At 48.7% G+C, this 16,356-nt stretch overlaps 2 protein-coding genes across 7 annotated transcripts; one reads left to right on the top strand and one right to left on the bottom strand.

The window, feature by feature from the left end:
- Positions 1-185: 185 nt before the first annotated feature.
- Positions 186-11,725, top strand: LOC101064015 (transmembrane protein 150A). Of its 4 annotated transcripts, none has more exons than XM_029835004.1 (9): positions 188-368; positions 593-641; positions 716-839; positions 2,917-2,964; positions 3,249-3,335; positions 4,155-4,222; positions 7,074-7,201; positions 9,105-9,282; positions 9,733-11,725. In XM_029835004.1, exons 3-9 carry the CDS (start codon positions 775-777, stop codon positions 9,969-9,971), a joined length of 813 nt encoding a protein of 270 aa, XP_029690864.1. In that variant the 5' UTR covers positions 188-368; positions 593-641; positions 716-774; the 3' UTR covers positions 9,972-11,725. The 4 variants fall into 4 exon arrangements, 3 of the variants coding, with proteins under 3 accessions (XP_029690867.1, XP_029690864.1, XP_029690865.1); XM_029835005.1 differs by adding an exon at positions 2,053-2,137 and having other exon boundaries at positions 593-839; XR_003888203.1 differs by lacking the exon at positions 9,733-11,725 and adding an exon at positions 7,367-7,732 and having other exon boundaries at positions 186-368; positions 593-839; positions 9,105-9,241.
- Positions 11,726-11,732: 7 nt separating this feature from the next.
- On the bottom strand, positions 11,733-16,072 carry mat1a (methionine adenosyltransferase 1A). 3 transcript variants are annotated; one of them, XM_029835002.1, is made up of 11 exons: positions 15,809-16,072; positions 15,388-15,523; positions 14,581-14,658; positions 14,377-14,499; positions 14,179-14,291; positions 13,942-14,085; positions 13,682-13,807; positions 13,503-13,595; positions 13,232-13,414; positions 13,002-13,135; positions 11,733-12,680 (listed from the first exon to the last, which is right to left on the bottom strand). In XM_029835002.1, the coding sequence occupies exons 1-11, from the start codon at positions 15,854-15,856 to the stop codon at positions 12,578-12,580; spliced, it is 1,281 nt and encodes a 426-aa protein (XP_029690862.1). In that variant the 5' UTR covers positions 15,857-16,072; the 3' UTR covers positions 11,733-12,577. The 3 variants fall into 3 exon arrangements, with proteins under 3 accessions (XP_029690862.1, XP_003964076.1, XP_029690863.1); XM_003964027.3 differs by lacking the exon at positions 15,388-15,523; XM_029835003.1 differs by lacking the exon at positions 15,809-16,072 and having other exon boundaries at positions 15,426-15,480.
- Between the last annotated feature and the right edge of the window lie 284 nt (positions 16,073-16,356).

Here is a 16,356-nt window from a genome sequence, read left to right as displayed (position 1 = left end):
TTAGACACAACACGTTAGTATAAGACATTTGCGTCAAAAACAATAATGTGGTAATAATACGATCGTAAAACCAAAGTATAAACCAATTTTTCCGTGCTTTTGCTGTTCACCCCGCCCCCTTGGTGCTCAACCAATAGTAAATGGAGCGAACACTTGTACTTTCTCGAGGGGGCGGAGTTAAACAGCTGGACGGTCTCGTGGCGGCGATGCAGCGGGATCGACTCCATGTGAGCGCGAGCCATCCCCCGTCAGCACATCAAAAGGAAAACGGGGGGGGGAAAAAATCGGCACCTCGGCGGAAAAGAGCAGGAATCACCCCGAAATAAGGACTAATTTCGTTCACCGACGAGCGGATTTGTGGAGCCGAGGTAAGAAATGAAACACGGACGGACAGAAACTTTACCCCTAACGTAACGGCGGAAGGTGAGTAGTCCAGGAATCGCTCTTTGATGTCATTGCTAGCTAAGGGACGAGAAGCAGAGAGGGGGAAAGATGGAAGAAAACCCAGTCCCACCTGTGACATCTTATCAGTGCAGCGCTGCCAGCCTTTAAACTCCCCATCTAATCCTGGTTACCCTTTTCTTCCGTGCAGGAGCCGAGGAGATAGCAGCGCACCTGCAGTTGTCCCGCAGCCCACCGGCGTGAGGACATGAATCAGTCGGTGGCGGTGCAGATGTCAGTCACCCTCAGTTAAATGTTAGTTCTACTTGAGCAGATTTCGCTCGGCTGGCCGAAGAGGAAGAAGAAGAAAGGGGCTGCCCAAAGTGCTGGAAGATGTCTCTGTGGGTGATCCTGCCCGTTAGCCTCCCAGTCCTCACCATCACTGGAATCTGGGTTGTGTAAGTGTAAAAGTGAAGCGCCGTCGGAGCCAGAACACGGTGGACGAAGCTGTCTGCTGGCCGTGCACGGCTCCAGCCCGCAGTGCACGTTGGCTTTCAGCTGTGGTGACTTAAGATGCAAAAACTTATTAGTCAGGTTCATGTTTTAATACCCCGAGGTCGCAGGTTTTTTTTTACAGAACGTGTCATTTTATCAGCCACGTCCTCGAAATAGCTACATAGATTGACCTTAACCTCGTGTTAAAGCTAGCATTTAAAAAAAAAAATGCTTGCATTGCACAGTAATTGAGCCATTGTCGCATTTAAAATGATCACATTTGCTTTTCATGGTGCATGAAACCAAGGCTGTGGTCACTCCGACATCTTATTTGTGCTTCAGAGCCGTTTGTCTTCCACGAGAGAGCAACAGTGCATATTTACAGGGAATTCCCGGGAGCCGTGGAGATTGTGTTTGGATTACCTCTCTAGGAAGCGTCTGGCCTTAACTCTCCTCCCTCAGAAGTGAGGCTTGCACTTTATCTGCTGCGTAACGTCTCGACAGGAGTCATACGGTAAAAAGAGCCTCCTGTTCCAGCTCTCTTATTATGCTGGATGAAGGAATTCAAAACTCAGGGGAAGATGGCCCAATTCCAAGGTTTTTTTTTAAATCTTTTGGCTGTGGATTAAACAGTGAAATCAGTTAGAATCGGCGAAGATGGAGGCTCCATGTTTAAGATTGTGTTCTGAGTAAATGAGGTCTTTAGCGGCGTTAGCTGAAAGTAGAAAATGGTTAGCGGGACGTCTCTGAGTAAACTAACAGGTCACTGCAGAACTTTTATCTGCGGCGTTCCGAGGGAGGCTGGTTTCTCAGAGAGATCCTTTTCTCCACTGCTGGAATGTCGGGACGTGAGATGTTGCGTAACTGCCTGTTTCACCGTGGGTGACGGCTGGAGGAAGGTAAATACTGGACGGGGGGGGGGGGGGGAACGAGAGCGCTAGCTCCACATCTGGCGGCTACGCTCCGTGAATGTCTGAAGAGCTGGAGGAGACGCGGGTACGTGCCCACCCAGGAGTCTCCGCAGGGTTCTTTTTACCATCCTTCAGGGTTCTTGAGCGCTGCAAACGGCAGCACAACAGCGTTGTTTTGATTTTTGAACGGGGATCTGATAGAGCAGCTGCCTAAAATTCATCTGCCACCCTTTCCTGCCATTTCTGATGTGTTCTGCTTGTGCAGATTTGGTGTATTTTCCCAGCCTGCGTCCACTCTGCTCCTCCGACTCTTCCCTCAGAGCTCCTGGGGCATCCGGATGGGATTTTATGTGGGTTCCTCTTCAGTTTACAACCGTTACCAACAAGATCTAATTATATAAACAAACCTATTATTACTGTTGGACCACGCAAAGCACATGTTCGATCTCACATGCGGCTCCAAAAGCAAGACTTATTTAGAAATATCCTCCAACTTCGCTTCTATTTTGCCTGGTTCAGTAGCCGACCGCCTATATATAATTACACGGAAAGTCTTGGTCATAGTGTTTCTTCCTGGTGAAGGACGTCGTTGTCGGCAGCTTGAAGCAGGATAACTTTGATAACGCTACAACTAGTTTGCAATCCTTTTAAAATGAATGTCAGCACATCGCTGATACAGTGGTATGTGCTAGTATTTCTAAATAAACGCAGCTTTTCTTTATTTGCAGATAAGATAATATGATAATATTAATATTAATACGATAAGATAATCTTTTTGCAAACATCAGCCTGGTGCTGCGTTGGTGGCACAGCTCTGGTCGTTGACCCCCGTATGGTCGTTGCTGGTCACAGACCGTTGAATCGAACCACTGACCTGGACAGACCAGCATCTTATCTCTGTGGGCTTCTGGGCAGCGAGTACGATGCCTTTGAGGCTTCAGGTTAAACAAGCAGCGGCATTTAATTAACGTGACATTTTATCTTGACCATATAATCATTAAAAGTCTTTAGAACTCATTTAGTTGGGTTCTGGTCAGGCCCTGCTGCCTAAATGACTGAAATGTTGTGCTTTCTGACACATTCCCAACGCTGATTTAACCCTCACGTGCATTTTGTGTCCCTTCCCCAGGTACGCCATGGCTCTGTACAATCAGCACGTGTGTCCCGTGGACAACTGGTGTGTTCCTTTTAAACTTATTCTCCATATTTCACACTTTTATCATCATATGTTCACGTACATCATCGTCAAAAGCCCTGATGCACGTGAGGGAACATGGTGTTGCAGCACAGGCAGCGAACAGCCTCTGTCACCATAATCAGAGCTAATTGTACGGGCCGCCATCCACACCGGCCAGCAGATGTTACAGTAATGAACGGTTCCAGGTTCCAGGAGGAGGCCGCCAGAGGTTCTAATCATCAGAAATCCTGCCGTGGTTTGTTGACGACTGTTTGCCGTTGCAGGTTGTACAACCAGTCGTGTGAAGAGGAGCTGTTCCTTCAAAGCGGAGCGGACTTGTGCTGCACGCTGGACAACGTGCCCCTCATCAGGTCAGCCCTACCTCCTGTCCGGTGCTTCGTAAGAGGAACACTGAGCCATTGTGAAACGTGACCCCCCTCCCCCATCGGTGCGACAAAATAAAAGGAACGTGAGTGGTTCCTCTGAGTCCCTCAGCGTGTGTGTGTGTTTACACACCCTGAAAATAGGTTGGGATTGACTTATCCCGCCTGCCACGGTGGCACGGGGAGGCCGAGCGGGTCTTCGCTTCACCGTGTAAACACAGGAGTCCGTTTACACTGGGAAGGAAATCACGACACTCCCACTTTTTTTTATTTTTTTCTTCCTCCCCGAGCTCCCGAAGATCAAAGACCACCGGCTGAGTCTAAAAACTGGCATTTCATCCTGGAAAATTAACCTCCCTGCAAACGTTAGCGCTGGATGTGTCTGTTTGAATTCAAGGCTGATTACACGTCAAATATTGAACTTTTAAATGAGGCTTCTAAGCGAAATATAGTCCAAATATTTAAAAGCAGCAAGCCCAGCTATACCAGTTATCTAACAGCTGACTAGAGCAGCCACTGGTGGGGCTCTTCCTGTCCGTATAGAGAAGAATGTGCCATGGCGGTCAGCTGATGCAGCTTTGGCTTCAGCAGGAGTTTGGCACAGACGGCCGGTGTTGACTGTCTGCTGCCGACCTCTCTCATTCCTAGAAGAGAGTGACTAGGTAACGAGTAAAGGGCTTGTTGTTGGGATGTGAGGAGCTGGCGACGGGCCCCCCCCAGACCCTTCTGAGAGAGAAGCATTTACCTAAACGTGATATTTCAGGTGAAACACTCACAGCTTTTCTGTCTCTGTCTGGTCTCTCGCAGTAAATGTGGGGCTCTTCCACCCGAGAGCTGCTTCTTCAGTCTCATCTGCAGTACAGGCTCCTTCATGGGTAAGACACACACTAATTCTAACACACCTCTATCATTCATGTCAGTGTAATTGCTGCCCCCCCCCCCCCCCCCCCCCCCCCCCCCACACACACACACACACATGGAGCAGCTGAGTACTAATGCAGTGAATGGAAGGGAATCGGCATCATTTCATGTGCTGACCTGTTCTCCGCCACCCCGTTCTCCGCATTAGCAGGTGCTCCTGACTGCACCCATCAAGTTAATGATTCCCAGCAGCTGCTCAGACCTGCGTGTGTTTGTGTACACACATAAAACACCAAAGCCGTTCGCTCCGCCATCACAAATGTGCACCGCGGAGCCGGCGCGGTGATTTACGCTGTTGTGTGCGAGAACCGAGGCGTGAATCACCTCGATGAAGGCGCTTTGACTCAGTTATTCACCAACGCGGGGAAGAAACGCAGGTTTGTTTTTGTGTAAACGACCAAAAATAAAATAAAAAATCGGGAGAGAAACACTCTTCAAAACACCAAGTTGTTGAACTTTGATGCATTTTAAAGTTGAGTTAATACAGAACAGCCTTAACTCCAGGCACAGTTCACTGTTCACATGCTGGTTTTCTATAAACCTGAATATTTTACTGGCCCAGTGGCTGCAGGTTGGGTTACACCTTTACCTTTGGTTACTCTCAGCGAATGGCAGAGCTGCGTGTTTGTGGCGTCGCCCGTTTTTCCCACGCACTTTTTTTGTATTAGCTTAAACAGATTCAGACTTCAGGCACTTTATGTTACTTTTTAACAGTAATGAAAGCCATCATCCTTTTGCTTAAACTCCTGGACCGTATCAGGACAGTCGCGATAGTCTCAAAAGTACGCCATCAACAAAAAGTTATGTCAGACATCGCTGGTTAAATCGCAACCATGGCAACGCAGCACAGCACGTGTGTTGTAGCCTCGTCCCCGTCACGCTCAGCGTTCATACGTGACTCAGTTCAACACCAAGTCAGTTGTTACTTCCCCATCCAGGCCTCCTTTCACAATCCCCCTCATCTGCAGTTTAACTGTAAAACTGCTGGACCCCCCCCCCATCCTGTAGGCGGTGATGGTACCGCCCGGCCTCAAAAACACCTTTTAACAGTGGGTGAAAAGGCCCGTCTGCCAGCACGCCACTGCAAATGAGCAACAGATAGAATCATTGATAATTCGGTCGTTGTGAGTTATTGAGTTCATCATCATTTACCAGGATTTTTCCCCTTCATCTAATTAGTCAGGGTGGCCTCTGTTAACGACGCAGGCTCATATGTAGGAGCAGGTTAAGCTTACCTGGTATGCAGCTCTACAACAGCCTATTGATTCCTATATTATTCTGTAGTCTGGAGATTGTGCCCACGACAGTCACAGTTCAGGCCTGTCTGGGATAACCGGAACAGGATGACCCCTATATTGTATTTTTTTATTATTATTGTTTAAGTCCCTGCCAGTGTACACACACACTGATTCAAAAACAATGTGTGTGTTCTTTCCCAGCGTCCCTGCTGTGTGAGAGAATGCAGCTGGCTGTTTGGGGGTGAAATCTATCTCCTTGTACAGACAGCTGAGTTTGTTCAACTGTAAGGTGCATTTTTGCTGAGTTTTTTTTCGCGAGCCTTTAGCGGAATGTAAAAACAGCCTATGGCAGAAAACTGAATGTAAACGAGTTGTCAAATGAATCAAAATCCTGGACTCCACTTATTCTGGCTTCGTGCTCATTATTCCAGGGCCACAGTGGTGCTGCTTGTTTGACAAAGGATGTCAAAATCACAGCAAAACAGGAAATTATGGCCAGATACAGATTTTTGTTTGGTGGGAGAACGAGGCCAAGCGTCGGGTTGACCGCTAAATGCCAGCGATTTTGTTTCGCAACATGCTCGTTTGTAATAATGACAAAGTTGTTGTTTTCTTTTAAATGGGAACATCAGCCTGCGGCCCGGCGCGCCTTAATCAAGTGCAATAACCGGCAGATGACTTTCATTCGTCAGCCTTAAAGTCTGTCCCTCGTTTATGTAAGAGATGGAAAAGGAAAAAGAGAGGAGCTTGTTGTCCAGGCCTGGAGACTCTGGCTCTTCTTCCCTGATTAGAACTGGAATCACTTTGCCAGATGATTCTAATGGTAACAGAGGGCAAGTCGCACAGCACGGGGAGGGCAGAGCGGACAGACAGAGGACTGCACACGTTTATAACACGCTAACCCGAAACTGCGTCTTATAACAGTATTTATTTGTGTGTGTCTTCTGTTTGTACTTCAGTCCACCGTTTCAGCCCTCAGAGTTTTTAACGCCGTTAAGACAGCAGATCAGACTTTTAGCTAATGTATCGGCTTCAGCTCGAAGCGGGGGTCCTTGTCTCCTTGAATTCTATCACTTTCTTTTCAAAAACCCCTTTTTCGTGTCTTTTCACTAAAACCAGTCAGCCTTCATCAAGCCCCAGCGACGGGGCCCTAACAAGTGCAAACCAGCGGGGGTCGGACCGTCAACAATACCCCCAGTCACAGCACATTAGTGCATCAGCAGCCATCTGGCCAGTGTACTGTATTCAGCTTCAGCCTTAATCTTACGCAACACTTAGACCAGCCCCCACTTCTTTTACCCCTCAGCTTTCCCACTTTCCCGCCATTTCCTGGTCTCGAATTTCCACACTTGGCCAGTTTTAATCACCTTCCCAGAAGTTCTTGTGTATTTTGGAGGACGTGTGCTTTTAAATTGAAACCAGGTGATGTGAACTGAAACCCGGTGGCAGCGTTGTGCACGGCCCGCCATAATTAGCTCCCATCTTGCTCTTGCGTCACATCATTTGAGCGGCTTCAGAATGTGTTCGTCTGCTGAGATATCGACTGACTGTGTCTCTCCGTCTTCAGTGATGATGATCGTGCTGCTGCGCTATGCCCACGTCATCGAGAAGCACCAAAACTGTGTTCTCAACACCGCGAGTCTGTCCACGGGCTGGATCTGTGCTGCTGGGCTCATCGTGTTGGGCAACTTTCAGGTGCAGTAATCCCGTTCACTCTAAAATACCAACATTTCCATTGAGGAAGCGGGATAATAACTGTCTAGAGAACAGCTAAAACGGGAGAAAACTGAAATATCCAAAGTGGCGTGGTGAGCACAGCCTAAAAAGGCCTTTTTTCCTCTTGTATCTCAATTCCTGCAGTTGGATTCCTTCCATCCAACTGTTTGTTCTTGGGAAATGTTTCCCCTCATCTTTAAATATTTGGATGGCTGGCTGCACACTTTGACTCCGGGCGCATGTGTCTGAAGAATGAGAGAGAAGGAGAGACGTTTATTGGTGACTGTGATAAAACGCTGCAAAGCATGCTGGGATGTCTTTTTGTTGGCGGAACAGCGTGTCGCTGCAGAGGAATAATCCAAAAATCATACATCAGATGTGCGAGTCTTCTGCAGAACTGGAGGAACTTCGCGGAAAGAGCCAGGGGGAAGTGAGTCACGGAGCCTGGCGCCGGCAGAGAGGAGCCGGGCCGACCTGGCGCCTGCTGGAGAAGCCCAGTCGCAGCCAAACGTTAGCATACACAGACCTGTCCCTTTTACAGTCGGGGGAAATTCCACTGGGATGGAGGCAGAAATGTAACTGAAGGTCAACAGTCTGTTTAAGAGCCACGCAGATTAGAAACAGACGAGCCCCGAAAGCATGTGGCAGACGCCACAAATATGTCGAGCACTAGAGGACGGATGCCAGACTCTCAGATCATCACAGAGACTTCAGAACACATGGAACACATGGGCCTGTCACGTTCAGGCCCAAAGTCCACGTCACCGTTGATGTTTGTGTGTGTGTGTGTGTGTGTGTGTGTGTGCGTGACCTCTGGTGTTAACACTGATATTCATATATGCAGAGCGGCCTGAGAGGATGGATTTATCGGACCGTTTTGCTTAGTCATCGAGACACACGTTACTCAAGGACGTTCTCGGCTGAGGATCACGTCTGAGGCCACAGCGAAGGAGCATCTGCAGCATCATTTAGGAAACCAGTCTCCTCGTTGTCATTCCCGCCGTTTCCTCACCGTTGCTTCTTACTACTGCAGCTTCATCCGCTCCAATAGTCTCATCAACAAACGTTGCGGCGCTGCGTTAAATTGGAAGAGCTGGAAGAGGCAAAAGGCACGCTCGGCTTTAGTTTGATGCACCATCCACTTCACTGTGAAGAGGCTCAGTACCGGGCCGAAATAGAATTGCTGTTGCCAACGCTCTGTAGTCGTAGCCGTGCGCCATCCTCACCCGAGAAAGATTTACAGATTTGGCGTTAATTGTCTCGACGTCTTAGTGTTAGATTAGTGCGCAGGAATGTTCGGTATGTTACACCTACTGTAGGTCAGTGGATTTAATGGCTTAGAAACATGAATTACTTCTATGCCGTTGCTTGCATGATCATGTGGGGGGGGTGGGGGGGCATTTTTAGTCCAAGCACAGAGCTTTAACTGTGGAACGTTGGCCTTGAAATCCATTATTTGTTATATTTAGATGACTCCCTGGAGATGTGTTTCTGGCTTTGGCTCAATCTTCAGTCAGTAATTTATCTGTTCAGATCAGTAGGTTCAGACCGTGTGTGTGTGTGTGTGTGTGTGTGTGTGTGTGGTGTGTGTGTGTGTGCGGTGCGAGCTGTAGTCACATGCTTCTCAACGGCTCTTTTGTGGATTTGTTTTTTTATTGTTCTTGTGACCGACAGGAAAAAGGAGGCGTTGTGCTAACCGCTGCTATCTGTTTCTGCATTCTGTTCTTACTTCTTCTATTAAAAAGCCTCTGACAGGCCTCGAACAGCCACCGTGCACAGAAGCCGTCTCATGGTGCTCTCTTCTGCTCCCTTGTGGTGCTTCTGCCAGTCAGCATTAACGTGAAACCTCTCTCTGTCCCGCTCTCCTTTACCTTTACCACAGGTGGATAATGCCAAAGTCCTCCACTATGTGGGAGCCGGTATCGCCTTCCCCACCAGCATGCTGTTTGTGTGCCTGCAGTCCGCTCTGACCTACCGCCTGGCCAAGACGCAGGGGGAGTACAGCGTGGCCCACCTCCGGCTCTGCCTGACCCTGCTCTCTTTTGTAGCCTTGGTGCTCAGTATCCTCTCCAGCCCAAACAACCACAACCAGACGGCAGCTTCCAAGGCTGTCATGTGTTTCGGAATTAGGACACAGTGCCCCGTTCTTCATTAGATTATCAGCCTAAAATCCAGTTTCTCAGTACTTTGAACTGTTGTCTTGGGTTATTAATGTCATCTGATGTGGCAGATTACCGAATAACTTCCACAGAGCGTCAGGCTTCGGGTCTGTCGTCGGTGCCTTGCTGCTGGCAGAGAAAGAGGCTCTTTGTCCAGAGCCTACGTTGTGGCGACGGAGCCCGTAGACTGGGACATGTGGGGGTGCACAAATATGCAACTCTTTCAAATGAAAACCTTTTCAGAGTGGGGATAATTATCCTCTCTGTGCTGTAAATGTTCTGCTTTTGTGATGACTCAGACATCCCAGCATCCCTCTGTGACACCGCTGCCGTCCTTAACCACAGTTTCAGGTGGCGTGTTCTTCTGCCAGGAAAGCTTTGTCCTCCAGCACGCGTCGGCCATCTTTGAATGGGTCTTCTGCGTCATCATCATCCTGTTCTACGGGACCTTCGCCTTCGAGTTTGCCGGCATGTCCGAAGCCACCATGGCTGTGCTGGCTAGAGGTGGGGCCCTGGGCCCCGCTGGGAGAGAACACAAGGTGGAGGCGCTGGGAGGGCCCGGTCCACACCAGAGTGAAAACATGCTGTAAACTGGGCCCACTTTGCTCCTTTATGTTTGACCTGCTATATCCAGACTGGTTTTTTTTATTTGCTCAAGCGTTGAAATCAACCAGGAGAGTGCAGAGACGCCGCGATCCGCCACCAGGGTGCTCCTTTCTCCTGCGCTCACGTCAGACCCGCAGGTCTCAAAAGAACACATTTGTATTTTGTACGTGTGTGGAAACGTTTTTCCGACCAGCAGAGAAGTATTTTCTCTCCCGTCTCGTCCCCGAAACCTGTCTTCTGTGTGGGGGGAAAGTGCTCTTGTTCCAGGGGTGGTGCCTTCGATTGACAGGCTGCTGGACAGCCGCGCTGACAGTTCTGTAGGAGTGACGGAGACAGGAAGTAGTGTTGGGGCAAGGCCGAGGCTTGTGTTCCAGGGGAGAAATGTACACAGGAAATTAAAAGAAAGGAGTCTTAAGCTAAGGCGAAATCTTTTAGTCGAGCTTGACGGGTGAGAGCTGGTCTGCAGTCAGATTGAGAAACACTTAAAGGTCCAGGCTCTAAGACAACACTAAGCATCAGTGCTTTATACGTTTTTAAGTTGTCACCTTCAAATTTCTTTATTTTGCAGTAAAGCCGTTTAATCCTACTGCTAAGTTCTAAATATATCTGCAGCGGGGAACCTCTGGACATGTGTGCATGCAGACGTCTTTGTTTTGACCGGATGCCACACTGACCTTTAACCCTGCAACGCCCCCCGTTTGTCCTCCAGCTCCGGTCATTCAGAGACGGCCGTTACATTCAAACCAAAGTTCACGAGTGGGAGCAGATGAATTCGCTGCTGGATGAGAGGAAAAAGCTGCGCAGCAAAGACGTCTGCGTCTGGAATTACTCATTTCGATGAGGAGCTCCTCTGCTCCCCGACTTGCAGACATTTTCTGTCTCTTGTGAGATCAGATGAATGCAAGCCATACCATAATACCCCAGTGACGGGAGGCGGTGCACGCGCCTGTCACTGTCAGGTCTCCCCACCAGAGGCGTGAACGCACACAGTCCATTATTTAACTTCCTCTGATTATATTATAATCTCTCGGGCCCCTGGATAAAGGTTAAAGGTCAAAGCGGTCTAGTTTGCGGTCCTCGGGGCGTCCCACCCCCCCCGTGTTTGGGCGGAGCCACCATCAGCGGCGGTGCCGGAGGCTCTTTCGGCCATACTTGAAACATCTTTAAATCTAAAGATGTAGATTTCAGACCTTTCGGGTCAAAGGTGCTCTCGTTCTCAATAAACTCGACCCATCCAGCCTCTCAGTCCCATTTACAGAATGTAGAATAATCTTACATTTACTCGTTAAAATGTAACTTTCCCGTCACCTTTAGCTTGTGGCAAACATTCCTTTAATGGTCCGTCTGAACTTTGCTCTCAGGAAACTCGAGTGCGTGGATCCGTTCTGATCCGTGCGGGTTCGTTTTCTGAGGACTCTCTGCTTCCTTTAGCGTAGGCGCCGCGGCTCTTTCACCATCGTAGGACAATGATTTACTTTATTTTGTTAATCAACTCTTTGTAAAACTATCTCCTAGTTTCTTTATGCTGCTCGAGCACATATGGTGAAATATCATATGCAGCCACCACACAAGCTACCATGAACCTTAGACTAAAACCAATAAAATGTTCCCATGTGCCTTAAGTACTCTGAAAACCAAAGAGGTTTAGGTTGTAAATGATGTAAGGAGTTATGTGATTGTATATATTTGGATTACTGTTCCACAATAAAATGCTCAAAATAGAGGAAGGAGGAAAACACCGTGGACATTTTCCTGTTTTTCATTTTATTGTTGAATTATTTACATTGTCCAGTTCTTGTTCTAACACAGACAGAAAGATGACGCAGGTCAAAACCTCCTTTACAAAAAAAGGCGGAGATTCATTCGGCCACCTGAAAAGACATCAGACGCCTTCCAGGTGGAAAGGAGGTGAAATGTTGCGCAATGCACTGTGAGAAAGTTTCCGAACTGCCTTTTTGGCCTCCTGAGGGCCGAGCTGCAGCAGAACCACACAAGAACCCAGGAGGTTTTGGAGAAACGCAGGACAAACAAAGACAAGACTCCAGTTTAAACTCAGTGGTCCACTAAATGTTTCACATCCAGCTTCATCTTCCACTAAAGGGGAAATGATTTGATCGGATCGGCATCAAGATTCACGACTCGGCCGCATAAGAAACGGGGAATAAAGACGCCAGCGGCAGTGGAAGCACCGTGTTGTGGCTATTTTACATACGACTGAAGTTTGAGAGACGTGTGACCTGTTTTCTGACATAACAAGAAGACTTTGGGGGGGGGGGCTCTTCACACCATTCACAGCTTCAACATCCATCTCTTTGTTTCATAACAGAAGACCTCTGAGCGGTTTCCTCTATATTCCTGGATAATCAGAAGTTTTTTGGGGGGACTAAAACTCTTATGTCAGCATCTTTATAGTTGTCTCATCCGTAACTTTGGCTTCAGTTCGGATTAATAAAATAAATCTTTTGAAGGCAGATTTACGGTAGTGCGCAGAGAGACGACTCAGTGAGGGACGGTCTGGAGCACAGACTGCAGATGAATATATATGATATATTATTTACAGTATGGCGACGGTCCAGCCAGGCAGGTGCAGTTAAAAGACGAGCTGCTTGGGCACCTCCCATGAAAACCCATCCCGGCCGAAGTGGCCGTAGGCGGCTGTCTGCTGGTAGATGGGCCTCTTCAAGTTGAGTTCCCTACACAGGAAGCAGGAGAAACGTGTTTAGACATGGAAACAGGTGTCATCTCTTCACAGTCTCCATGTTTGATGATGTTTACAGGGCCTGAGTGCCTGCTCTCAGATTGTAAAGGTGCCCACGGTTCATGATTACTTAATGTGTTTTTTCTGTGTTTTGCTGGGTTAATTTAAGCTATGCTGGGCCAGAAAAAAATTAAAAAATAAGCATTACATTAGTCTCCAGAGGGCGCTGTTGTTTGGCGCCCTCTACTGGTACATGTGAAAATGACCAAAGCTAATTTTATGTCACATATATTAAGACATTAAATGACATGTTTACCTGACGATGACACCTGGCCGAAGGTCAAAGTTCTTGTTGACAATCTGGAGCAACTCTGACTCTGTCTTCTTAGAAGAACCATAAGTGAACACGGAGATGGACAGAGGCTGGGCCACTCCGATGGCATAGGACACCTGTGACAGAGACATACAGGAGACAAGCATGCATCACCTCCATACAGCTGCACCCTCTGAGCTCCAGATCTGAAGTACATGAAACGGCACCCCCACCTGCACCAGAACTCTCCTGCACAGTTTGGCTTTGACCAGAGATTTGGCCACCCAGCGGGCAGCGTAGGCAGCGGAGCGGTCCACCTTTGAGAAGTCTTTGCCGGAGAAAGCTCCACCTCCGTGAGCGCCCCACCCTCCGTATGTGTCGACGATGATCTTCCTGCCCGTGACTCCGGCGTCACCCTGGTTCGCAACAAAAAGCCAGAGATGAGCAAAATGACTACGCATTCGCCGCTTTGACTGGATAAGGAGCGCGTAAGCGAGGCGTCACCTGGGGTCCTCCAATGACGAAGCGGCCACTAGGCTGGAGGTGGTAGATGGTTTTGTCGTCCAAATATTTAGCAGGAACAACATCCTTGATCACCTGTCACAAGAGATCCAACACTGAACTCACCGATTTGACAGAATGTTCTGACAGAATCCTCTCTCGGCGTTTCGGTGACACGCTACCTTCTCCTTGAGCACCTTCTTCTGCTCCTCCAGGGAGATGTAATCATCATGCTGGACGGAGATCACGATGGTGTGGACTCTCTTGGGGATCACCGCTCCCTCCTTCTGCTCATAATGCACAGTCACCTGTGGGGTAAAGGCAGCCGAAAGTTAAATGTGCAAACGAAAACGCCAAAAACCGACATCGTCCCGTCCCTGATCTGTGATTGACCTGCGATATCCTCCCCCCCCCCCCCCCCCACACACACACACATGCTCACCTGTGTTTTAGAGTCAGGACGCAGCCAGGGGATGGTGCCATTGCGTCTGAGTTCGGCCATCTTTGCGTTGAGTTTGTGGGCTAAGACGATGGTGAGCGGCATGCACTCTTCCGTTTCATCTGTGGCGTAGCCGAACATGAGACCCTGCAGAGAAGGGACACGTAGCGTCAGCATCGTGCCCCCCCCCCCGGTGTCTCCATGCTGCGTTGTTGGGCACGGGAAAGCGGGACTTTTTACCTGGTCTCCAGCTCCGATGTCCTCCTCCTTCCTGTCTACGTGGACACCCTGAGCAATGTCGGGGCTCTGCTGCTCCAGAGCCACCAGCACGTTGCACGTCTTGTAGTCAAAGCCTTGAAAGGAGCAAACAGAAAGAGAAATGTGTGGGGGGGGGGAACCCGGCAACACACGTTGCTTCTTTCCACTGCGCCTTCTCACCTTTGTCGGAGTTGTCGTAACCGATTTGTTTGATGGCGTCCCTCACCACCTTCTGGTAGTCCACATTGGCCCGAGACGTGATCTCACCACAGAGAAGCACCATTCCAGTCTTACACACAGTTTCTGCCACGTGAAGTCCATCTAATTAGACCACTTTTATCCAACAACTGGGGCCTAAATACAGGGGAACTGAAGTCAACTCACCACAGGCCACCTTTGCATCGGGGTCCTGCTTCAGGTGAGCGTCCAGGACGGCGTCACTGATCTGGTCACAGATCTTGTCTGTGGAGACAGCAAAAGAACCACGATGAAGCAAACTGAAACCTTCAGCTCAGCTACATGGACCTGTAAGGTTGGATGGGGAGAGGAGTGGACTAAAAGTTGGCTAAAATGCTAAATTCTTCCCACCCTCCTGCACCGATACTGAGGCTGAGATGAGCCTCTGCAGGTGTGGAACATGCGAGAGGTCATCGGGAAGAGCACAGATGCGTTATCAAATCATTAATGTGTGTGCTAACCTTTAACCGTGGCCCACCTCTGGAAATGAACACACACCAATGCAACTACACACTTTACCTTCATACTAGTTTGCTATTATGTATTTCACACTAAGTGAGTCGTTTAAAAGATGCCCTTAATTAAATAAGACAGTAAAATATTCAGCACTTTACAGCCAAACATCACCTGTTTCTTTATTATTTGTTAAGCATGTATAAATGCAAAAAAAACAAACAAGTTATCTAGTTTTCGTGTTTTTTATTATCTTATCTATGAACCGGTTGACTGCATCGATGAAACTTTGAGACTTTGAAAGGTTGAACTTGTACATTTGTTAGCAGGTAAACAGCAGCGTCAGGGGCAGAGTACACCGTGGATTTTATCAATCATCAGTCAGAAAGGCCTCCTTTAACAACCTTAATAGTGGTAGTTTGTAACAGCGGAGGGGGGGGGGGGGGGGGGCTTCCCCACTGCTGCTTCTGAGCATAAACAACAGAAAACATGCATACGAACTGTTATATTTTGCCACTTTTGGAGATTTTCTGACGCACGTGTGACTTTTAGGCCCAGCTTTCCTCCTCACACCCGTGACTTTGTGCAACTCTGGTGGCCCGCATCTCTGAATGACAGGGGGCGGAGGCGGCGTTCTCTTCGGGACAGGGAAAGTAAAGTGAGAGGCTCTGTGAATGTCCTCACACACAGTAAGTGTAGAGGGTTCACGCGTCTCAGCCGTCTGTTTTAGTCTACGTGAAACTCAACCCTCCCCTCCCCGCCCAGAACCTGCTGCCCAGTAAGTGACAGAAAACACATGCTCTGAATGGAATACCCACCAGGCTCGGAGAGTAAATACAGAACCGCCACCAAGGCCTTTCCTGATTTATTTAAGAGACGATGCATTTTTCCTCACTCCGAATTGAAATACCCGCAGACTCACCTGGATGTCCCTCTCCCACGGACTCTGAAGTGAACATAAAAGAACCATCTTGCAGCAGGTCACTCATTTTAATGGTTTTTTTTTTTTCTACTGGAGGCTATGGAAGTTTAAAACAAAATGCCTCTGGATTCCCACCAACAAGCAGCCCAGAGAGATGTGAAAGCTGCCTCCGACTGGTCCTCTCAGACAGAAATGAACACACACAGGCCGGCGGCCCTGCAGCAGCTACAGTCTCGCCTACAAAACTTCAATGGTGAGGCCACATGGCCCAGTATATATATGGCCCAGCTACACACGCACACATGTGCATCCACGTCATGAGAATCCATGGGACAGTCCAACTCAGGGGGAGTTGATGAAGGGAGGGTGGAAACTGCCCCTTAACCCTTTGTGTGCAGCTTGTGTGGGTTTACGTCACGTCTGCTTCGCAGCACCGCTCCAGGATCTAATGGACCTGCGCTGCACAGACAGAGGTCTGGCAGGAAGGCCGTCATTAACGGGGGGGGGGGGGGCAGTTCTTCCTTTAGCCATTCTTCCCTGTTTGTAGC

Source organism: Takifugu rubripes, chromosome 4, assembly GCF_901000725.2.
Source record: "Takifugu rubripes chromosome 4, fTakRub1.2, whole genome shotgun sequence".
In the NCBI taxonomy this organism is placed as follows: Eukaryota; Metazoa; Chordata; class Actinopteri; order Tetraodontiformes; family Tetraodontidae; genus Takifugu; species Takifugu rubripes.
The sequence above is the reverse complement of the archived record's forward strand: the minus strand, read 5'-3'. Positions and strand labels throughout refer to the sequence as shown.

Excerpts from the sequence above, each read along its gene's own strand:
- LOC101064015 (XM_029835004.1), top strand. The coding sequence starts at position 775 with ATGTCTCTGTGGGTGATCCTGCCCGTTAGCCTCCCAGTCCTCACCATC. Across the intron at positions 840-2,916 it reads ATCACTGGAATCTGGGTTGT|GTACGCCATGGCTCTGTACA; the intron begins GTAAGTGTAAAA and ends TCCCTTCCCCAG. Across the intron at positions 3,336-4,154 it reads GACAACGTGCCCCTCATCAG|TAAATGTGGGGCTCTTCCAC; the intron begins GTCAGCCCTACC and ends GGTCTCTCGCAG.
- mat1a (XM_029835002.1), bottom strand. The coding sequence starts at position 15,856 with ATGGTTCTTTTATGTTCACTTCAGAGTCCGTGGGAGAGGGACATCCAG. Across the intron at positions 14,500-14,580 it reads CGATGCAAAGGTGGCCTGTG|AAACTGTGTGTAAGACTGGA; the intron begins GTGAGTTGACTT and ends TTCACGTGGCAG. Across the intron at positions 12,681-13,001 it reads CGGCCAGGTGTCATCGTCAG|GGAACTCAACTTGAAGAGGC; the intron begins GTAAACATGTCA and ends CTTCCTGTGTAG.